The sequence below is a fragment of the Xenopus laevis genome, chromosome 9_10L (genome assembly GCF_017654675.1).
Source record: "Xenopus laevis strain J_2021 chromosome 9_10L, Xenopus_laevis_v10.1, whole genome shotgun sequence".
In the NCBI taxonomy this organism is placed as follows: Eukaryota; Metazoa; Chordata; class Amphibia; order Anura; family Pipidae; genus Xenopus; species Xenopus laevis.
The window spans coordinates 17,332,965-17,342,423 of NC_054387.1; the positions used below are offsets into that span (position 1 = coordinate 17,332,965).

Consider the following 9,459-nt stretch of genomic DNA (forward strand, 5'->3'; position numbering starts at 1 on the left):
TCAAGCCTTCCACTCAACAACCAGTCACATCTCCTAGTCTAAACCCTGACATAAACTCTTAGTACTGATACTGAAATAAACACATAGTTGATCCAGGGACTTGTCCGATTGCCCTTTGGGAGTCAGGAAGGAATTTTCCCTCCTCTGAGGCAAATTGGCTCTGGCTTCAGATGGGGTTTTTGCCTTCCTCTGGATCAACTACTAAATAGGAAGATCCCATTTAAACTACAACTTGAACCTAATGGATGTGAGTCCTTCCCAACTTAAATTAGTATGAATTAATCTAAAATGCATAAATATAACATCCAATTTATAAATAAATATGTTAATACATATTTTATTGGTGTTCTTGCATTTTTTATAGTTCTATAGTATTGCCAGGGAACATTACAGAGGAGGGAGACCTCTAGTGCAAGGGAAAAGGGTCACTGAAAAGTGAAGGTGGAATCAAGAGGCAAGGGTGGGAGAAATTGGTGAAAGGAGATGCTAAGGATGAAGAAATATAAGAAGTCCTACTGATCTGCACTGATGTCAGAGGTTTGGTCAATCAATCACATACAAATGATATATAGTGTATATAAACATATCACTGGGATTAGTACATTATGAGACTGGGTTCAGAAGGTGCTGACTTATTAATATGTTATTTTGGGCCTAGCAGGGACTTGGATATACATGTCACTGCCATTAGTATCCTTTGGGCCAAGGAGAAACTGGCTCATTGGGTCTAGAAAGAGCTGACCCATAAACATGCCACTGTCATTAATAGACGTTTGTCCCATGATACAGTTGCCTTTGGTATTATTTGGGCAGAGGAAGGGCAGGTCTGTGTGATGTTTCATTGGGCATCAGTCCATCCCGTGATTGGTCTACTGATAACAGGTGGGATATTAATGGCCACTGGAAATTCAAGGAGCCCTGGGCCAAAGTAAGACGTACATAATTTACTCTGCATTTTGATTTGTAGTGAATATTTTACCATAGTACCCTGCTCCCCAGAGGTTCACTGCGCATATCACTCCCTTTGGGAAAATGGGAAGAGGAGGGTCCGTCCAGATTAACAAGAAAGGTTTGTTCTGCTGAAGTGGGGGGATGTAACTTTACCAATGACACGGCAGAGAGGCAGTACAGCAGCCCCCATGTCCTGATATTAATCCATGCAGTTTATGTTTAGTCCTGGATTTACTTGCCCTTTAAGAGACAAGGTGGGGGAGTAGGCAGAGCAAGGGTTACATTTATGTAATTGCAGGGTGCAGCAGTATCAAGATTCTCAGTTCTGTTGGGCCCAGGCCTTTAAGGAATCGTATGTTGATCTTGCTGCCTCCTTGCTGCATGTTGTTGCCCCCATGCTTTAGAATAAAGTAGTAGAATACCCATGCCCACTGACATACATGAGATGGGGAAATAGGAGATGCTGCTCGTGGGATTAGGCGTCACCAACAGGTTTTCACAGTCCATTGCACTGGTTTAGGCTGGGTGCCAGCACAGTCCAGTCAGCTCGGAAGAAGCATTATACTGGGCTTGTGATGTGCCAGGGACATTATCATACAACCCTCAGAAGGTCCTGCCTGACCAATATCTAGGGTTGTCACCATTTTGGAAAAAAAAAATCTGACTGTAAAGAAATTGGAGGGATAATGAGGGGGTGGTTCGGGAGAAAATATGGTTGATATGGGAGTGGGGGATTATAGGAAGAAGGGAAAGAAGTGGAGCTGGAGGCAGGGATTGGGGAGGGACAGGGGAGGGGAGGTACGTCAGGGAATTATAAATTTATGAAGAAATACATTGCTGGTTAAATGTGTAACACTGGTCCCAGTCTCGGCTGCCATATTACTGGTTAGGCTGGTGATATACCAACCCCATTCATATCTGATTGAAACTCAGTCATACGGGCAGGTTTGAAATGGACCCTTGACTGAAGTAGCCACGGATCAGCTCCCTGCTCTTGTACAGTCCATTGGCCAGACTTGTCCACTTCTCAAAGAATGAGACAGGGAGCATATTTAAGGTATCAGATCTAAGCAGGAAAAAGAATCAAACAGCAAATCCAAACACAGGGTATAGAATCTATATATTCAGTTGGACATGTGGCAGGGGTTGGGATCTGATAATGAAACATCCCTCAAATGGACACACATAGAAACATCATACAAAATAGTTTAGTATTTTTTTTTAGAAAACGAATGACATTATTATGAATTCTACACTTAATTATAAACATGGGGGCCTGGGCTTCTGCACTAACTTTTAGTAGTCGTCTGGTGGCTTTTTTCAGTTTCTCAAAATATTTGCTGGAGAGAATAAAAAGCTAAATAACTCAAAAAGCACAAATAATAAAAAATGAGTAAGTAAGTGACGTATCGGCCACATGTGCAGTTGTAGCTTTCCTTCTGTCCCGAACAAATGTGCATGCGCCAACAGCCACGGAAATTGCTGAAGGGACCCGAATATTCCCAAAGCGGTGAAGATGGCGCCGTGAGCAGCGATGTGCTGACTGCATAGAGGGTAATTAAAGACTTAGGGGCATTTACAGGTATTCGCACCTGTGCAGGGGGACATGGAGAGTAGGGGTTTTCATTAGTTTGGAGGTTTAGTTCTCCTTCCAAAAAAACCTCAGGATGGCTATTAACTAGGGATGCACCGAATCCACTACTTTGGAGTCTGCTGAACCCCCAAATCCTTCGCGAAAGAATTGGCCTAATACTGAATCCTAATTTGCATATGCAATAGGGGGTGGGAATGGGAACATTTTTTTACTTCCTTGTTTTGTGATAAAAAGTCGCGTGATTTCCCTCCCGCCCCTAATTTGCATATGCAAATTCAGATTTGGTTTGGCCGGGCAGAAGGATTTTGGTTGAATCCCGAACCGAATCCTGGATTCGGTGCATCCCTACTATTAACATCTTCAAATCACTGGACCTCTCCCATTGACTTATACACAAACTCAGCAGGCTGAGGTTGGGGAATAGTCGAATTATTCCCAGGGTATATGTTTGATAAATCTCGATTTCGAATTGTTTGGATTATTCCCGATTCGAATTTGTGAGTTTTGACCAATTCGAATGTCAACCCTTGATAAATCTGCCCCTTCTACACCTATTTCCAAAAAAGCTGGGTCACTGTGAATAAAAACAAAATGAAATGATTTGGGGATCACTGAACCATTTAAAGTACAGACAACATATCAAAATTGGAAACTGGGAAAAATTGTTGTTCTGAAATATATCTGCTCGTTTTGAATGTGATGCCAGTAACACATTTCCAAAACATTTGGGGGGTGATGGGTATGGTTCCCACTGTGTTGCACCAGCTCTTAGTTTCCAAACCCTCAGTAACCATTTGGGAAGTGAGGAGCCCAGTTGTTGGAGTTTTCGCCCATTCTTGCCATGGGATTTCAGCAGCTCAACAGTTTGGGCTCACCTTTGTTTTTGTATTTTTGCTGTCATAATGTGCCAAATGGTTTTAATGGGTGACTTCTTTGATACAATTGGGGATACAATCCTTTCAAAAGGAGGAGTTGTTTTCCCTTTAAGGGTAACTAAAAACCACAGCATATTTTCTCACAGTTTTTATATTACAATTGCAGCAAGTCTAATGTCTGTTGATCTGTTAAAGTCCTAGTGATACCAAATGCACAACAGCCTTGTGGTGTCCATATCTAGTGCACCCAGAGAGTATGCTTGGGCCAAGTGCTGGGCAATGAGTAAAATTTGCTAAAGAAATCTGCAAAATAAATGTCCTATGCAGAGCTGGACTGGGAGTTAAAGGCAGCCCACACACATGAGACTGCACTCAGTGTCTATTTCTATGGGTTTGAAATGGCAATAAATGTTACACACAACACTGTACAATTAGATAAGCCTCAGCTTATTCACAGGTCAGATTCAACAAATCTACAGCTCAAGTCTGACCCTGCAACGCTCTACGTGTGTCATTTTACTTACTTGCTTCATTTTTGAAATCATAAAGCCTTCACCATCAATAGTAGACAATATTGTTAACATTCCTGGAAAACAATACAATATAAGTGGACTATCGAGTGCAGCAAATTGATGAGCAATATAGCAAAAAGCCCTCAGCTGTTACTATAAAATGCTGGGAAATACTCAGAAATATCACAGTCAAAGGCTAGAGAATTAATTGTTTTCATCATTAAAACAACATACCTTCATGTTTGGTTGCAGGTTAGGGGTAGGACAGTATTATTGGGGGATGAAGGCTGGGTAGTTGGACAGTATTTTGGGGGGGGGGTGAGGGCAGATGGGGTAGTAGGACAGTATTATTGGGGAATTAGAGCAGATGGGGTAGTAGGACAGTATTGTTGGGGGATGAGGGCAAATGGGGTAGTAGGTCAGTAGTACTGGGGGATGAGGGCAAATGGGGTAGTAGGTCGGTATTATTGGGGGATGAGGGCAGATGGAGTAGTAGGTCAGTAGTACTGGGGGATGAGGGCAAATGGGGTAGTAGGTCGGTATTATTGGGGGTTGAGGGCAGATGGAGTAGTAGGTCAGTATTACTGGGGGATGAGGGCAAATGGGGTAGTAGGTCAGTATTATTGGGGATGAGGGCAAATGGGGGTAATAGGTCAGTATTATTGGGGATGAGGGCAGAAGGGGTAGTAGGAAAGTATTATTGGGGGATGAGGGCAGAAGGGGTAGTAGGAAAGTATTATTGGGGGATGAGGGCAGAGGGGTTAGTAGGTCAGTATTATTGGGGGATGAGGCAGAGGGGTTAGTAGGTCAGTATTACTGGGGGATTAGGGCAAATGGAGTAGTAGGTCAGTATTATTGGGGGATGAGGGCAGATGGGGTAGTAGGTCAGTATTATTGGGGATGAGGGCAGAGGGGTAGTAGGTCAGTATTATTGGGAGATGAGGGCAAAGGGGTAGTAGGACAGTATTATTGGGGATGAGGGCAGATGGGGTAGTAGGTCTATATTACTGGGGGATGAGGGCAGAGGGGGTAATAGGTCAATATTATTGGGGGATTAGATGGGGTAGTAGGGCAGTGAGTATTGGGGATGAGGGAAGGAGGCGGGGCCGGGTATTTTTTATTCAGGTTTATCCATTGGGACACGGGAGGGGGCAGAGCGAAGAGTTGGTCAGTTTGTCAACAGGTCAGTACCATTAAATTGCGGAGGGGGTGGAGTGTCATCTCTGTTGATCACTGGCAGGAGGGGGCGAGGCTGATAAGGAAGTGGGCGTAACCCGGGCGGTACCATCCCCCTGCAGGGAGAGGGGATTCTGATGGTTCCGGTCCAGTGAGTTCCCCAGGGATTCCCTTGCGCTGATCCGGGAATGGAGACGCTGAGCAGGAGTCAGGGGGATCGTGCGGGGGAGAACCAGAGGCGCGCGGAGGTCGGACTGGCGGGGGAGCAACTCAGGTACGTACCGACCCCATCCGACCTCTTGTGTCCTCCCCCCCTCGCCCACGGGCTATCAGATGTAATATCATATTCAGTGCGACTGTACAACTCCTCATTATGTGTCACTGCCCCTCCCCTCCCACCGACCAAACAAAAGTAAGTAACAAAAGTTTGTCCTTTTTGTGATAAATTGGACGTCAGCACCGACCTGGGGAAATTGCACCGACCCCTCTCCAACTAGTTATATGATCCCTCCACTCTGTGTAATATTACACTCAATATATACAGGAACCCCCCAGGGACAATAATGCACTGACCTCTCCTACAAGTATATAGTACCCCCCCCCCAATAACACACTGACCCCCTAGAATCTTGTATATAACTCCTCCCACCCTGGGCCAATAACACACTGACCCCCTAGATCAGGGATCCCCGACCTTTTGAACCCGTGAGCAACATTCAGAAGTAAAAGGAGTTGGGGAGCAACTAGGGTTGCCACCCGCCGGTATTTTACCGGCCTAGCCGGTAAAATACCTGCCAAGGCCGGGCCAGTATTACAAATTTACCAGCAATGTAGCTGCCGGTAAATTTGTAATACGATCAAAAGGAGCCCTCGGCCTGCCCCCAATCCCCTGCAACTTACCTTTTTTTCCCCTCTTCTAACGTCTGCGGGTCTCCGTCGCGTGCCCCGCCCACTTTGACGTCATGCCCGCCCCTTTTGATGTCACACCCCGCCCCTTTTGAGGCCCCACCCCCATCAGCCGGTTACATTTTTTTATAAAAGGTGGCAACCCTAGGAGCAACACCAGCATGAAAAATGTTCCTGGGGTGCCAAATAAGTGCTGTGATTGGCCATTTGGTAGCCCCTATGTGGATTGTCAACCTACATTGAGGCTCTGTTTGGCAGTGCACCTGTTTTTACACAACCAAAACTTATTCAAAAATAAGCTCCTGCTTTGAGGACATTTGGAGCAACATCCAAGGGGTTGGGGAGCAACATGTTACTCATGAGGTAGTGGTTGGGGATCACTGTACTAGATGTATATAACTCCCTCCCCCTCCCCCAGGTCAATAAAAAACTGACCCCCTTGATGTATATTACTCCTCCCACCTTGGGGCAATTAAACACTAACCTCCTTGATGTATATAACTCCCCCCACCATGGGGCAATAAAAAACTGACCTCCTTGATGTATATAACTCCTCCCACCATGAGGCAACAAAACACTGACCCCCTTGATGTATACAACTTCCCCCACCCTGGGGCAATAAAACACTGACCCCCTAGATGTATACAACTCCTCCCACCTTGGGGCAATAAAACACTGACCCCCTAGAAAGATGTATACAACTCTTCCCAACTTGGGGCAATAAAACACTGACCCCCTTGATGTATATAACTCCTCCCACCCTGGGGAAATAATACACTGACCCCCTTGATGTATATAACTCCCCCAACCTGGGGCAATAAAACACTGACCTCCTTGATGTATATAACTCCCCCACCCTGGGGCAATTACATATCGATCATAAGAATTCAGGGCAATACTTTATTTCAGGCTGCGGCTGCATAACGCCAAGCTGATAAAGGACCGGTGTCAGGACACGCGCACATACCCAAACTGCCTGGTGGGCAAGGAGCTTGTTGATTGGCTAGTGGAGCACAGTGAGGCCCCTGACAGACAGACGGCTGTGAGCATCATGCAAAGACTTATGGACTACAACGTGGTGTATCATGGTGAGTATAGTGGGGTAAGACGAGTGCTGCCTCCACTGAGTCCAATTTCCATGGTCAGATATTGGGGTTACTCAGGGTATTAGTTCGCAGGCTTGGACTGGATTTGTGGGCAGAGATGTTACCACTTTCATGTGAGATGGGGTCAGAGGCAAGGGCTGGCAGAGTAAGATTTAGGGGCATAGCAGGGAACTGTATACAGGCTGGGATAGTATATTGGGGCATGTTATGTACTCCTCCCATGTGGGAGACTCAGATGAACTGGGTACCATTCACAGGCTGGCATATGATATTACAGAAGGTTCACTACCCTTTCTCACTGCCCACCTCTCCCTACAGTATGCGATGAACACGTGGCATTTAAAGACGCCAAGCTCCTGTATCGCTTTCGGAATGATGATGGCACCCTGTCTCCCAGCAAGCAGGTGAAGATATGTGTGCGGGGCCAGCGCTTATACGAGATGTGAGTGTCATAGGAAGACGGCACGTTGGGGCAGAGGCTCTATATGTCGCAAAAAAATAAAATCCCATTTTTATTTCTTTAATGAAAAAGAAACCTATCTCCAATATACTGTAATTAAAAAATGTGTACCGTTTTTATCAGTAACCTGACTGTGTGCAGTGAAATTCTCCCTTCATTTACTGCTGGGCAGGGAAACAATCATACTTATGAACAGCAGGGGGAGCCCCTGCCTTACTTCCCAGCCATGCAGAACTCAAGTAGCTTTGTTTGTTTCCCTGTAGAGCAGTCGGCGACTGTGTAGAGATTTGTATTGGATTTTATTTTTGCCTTTACATCCCCAATCCCCAAAGATTATGGAGCCAGATTTAAACAGATAAACTGGGATTCTATTTGGAGGATTATTTTGCTGCAGCCACTGGTTCTGCAGAGTTGGAGATAGTTTGTATTAAACAATACAAAAACTATAAAATCCACATTAGATTACATGACAAAACAGGACCCAGTGCAGTCTGTATATTCTGATTATTAATCAGTCTTGCTGTATCGACTTCTGGCAAATATTATTTGACTTGTGCTGTTTTGATCATTTATGACGATCCCTAAGCAGCCCAGACCACACTGAGCATGTGCACAGTCTTGGTGTTGCAAAGATGTTTAACAAAGTTACAAAATGGTGACCCCCCTGTGGCCAACTTTAAAAGCATAAATCATTTGTTTGATTAGGATTGAGGCGCAGTAAGTTCATGTTTATGTTTAGTATACAAAATACAGCATTTCTAGCCTTATTCTATTTTAGACTTTAATTCCCCTTTAAAGGACAAGTAAACCTTTTAACTAAGTGGTTGATCTCTCCTCTCAGGCCTGGTAGCAAATCAGTTGCCCTATTATAAAACAGCTGTAGGCGACTTTACTGCCCCATCTCCTAACACTTTCTGTCATTCCCTCAGGATAACCAGCCAGGAGGAATCCATACTGCAGGTTCGGGAGCAGGGCTCTGAGCGGTATCGCCGGACTTTCCTTGGTCGGCAGATTTTGGACTGGCTGCTCGATCACGGGGAGGTATCCAGCAGGGAGGAAGGAGTTAAGCTGTGCCGGGAATTGCTGGAACATGGCATCATACAGCATGGTGAGCCGTGGCCCTATGTGTGTCCTTCATGCTGTGCTGCTTGTACTTGTGTTCTTTACTTTTTCACCTCAGTGTCCGGACACCAGCACTTTTCCGATTCGGAAATGTTGTTCCAGTTCACGATTAATTTCAGACGTAGGAGAAAACTGATTGAGGTCCTGAACGATCCAGATCCCTTTATGGATCCCAAGCAAGAATCTCCCGACAGCCCCTTCTGCCTTCGCAAGCTTGGCTCCGATCTCCCTCATAACAACTTTGTCTTTGGTAAGCCTGTCTGTGTTTCCCCAGCCTGCAAATAATAGGAAACTAATATCTGATGTGATGAAGCGCCCAATAATGCGAAACGCAGTATCGTAACGAAATATTACTGGCACTAGCACCCTTATAGCATTAAAGGGGTTGTTCATCTTTGAGTTAACATTGGTGATCACTTGGCTGCCATTGCATTGGTTCCGGGGAGTTGCAGTACCCCAGATGCTCCATTGTGAAGTTATGGATTCTGGGACATAGTCACTCTGCAGAGAATCTGTGCAATACCCACTATGGAAAGCAAAGAGCAGAGGGGCTTCAAGCCCCCAAATCCATTATTTCACAATTGAACAAAGTGAGGGGAAATTGTGCAAGCAGATTGTAGGAGGCCCATTTATCAAAGATTGAATTTCGAATCGGTGTGAATTTTTACTCGAATATACTCAAAATTTGATTAAAAGGTAATTTAAAGGAGAACTAAACCCCCAAACTAATAAAAACCAGTACCCTCCATAGTCCCCC

At 45.1% G+C, this 9,459-nt stretch overlaps 1 protein-coding gene across 1 annotated transcript; it reads left to right on the forward strand.

Annotated features, from left to right (window-relative positions):
- Positions 1 to 4,816: 4,816 nt before the first annotated feature.
- On the forward strand, positions 4,817 to 8,987 carry LOC108702035 (DEP domain-containing mTOR-interacting protein). The gene is made up of 5 exons (XM_018237042.2): positions 4,817 to 5,382; positions 6,924 to 7,102; positions 7,439 to 7,562; positions 8,510 to 8,688; positions 8,761 to 8,987. Exons 1-5 carry the CDS (start codon positions 5,297 to 5,299, stop codon positions 8,985 to 8,987), a joined length of 795 nt encoding a protein of 264 aa, XP_018092531.1. The 5' UTR covers positions 4,817 to 5,296.
- The last annotated feature ends 472 nt before the right edge of the window (positions 8,988 to 9,459 follow it).

Coding starts and splice junctions, on each gene's coding strand:
- LOC108702035 (XM_018237042.2), top strand. CDS start 5,297: ATGGAGACGCTGAGCAGGAGTCAGGGGGATCGTGCGGGGGAGAACCAG. Junction 7,103..7,438: donor CTACAACGTGGTGTATCATG/GTGAGTATAGTG, acceptor CTCTCCCTACAG/TATGCGATGAACACGTGGCA. Junction 8,689..8,760: donor ACATGGCATCATACAGCATG/GTGAGCCGTGGC, acceptor TTTTCACCTCAG/TGTCCGGACACCAGCACTTT.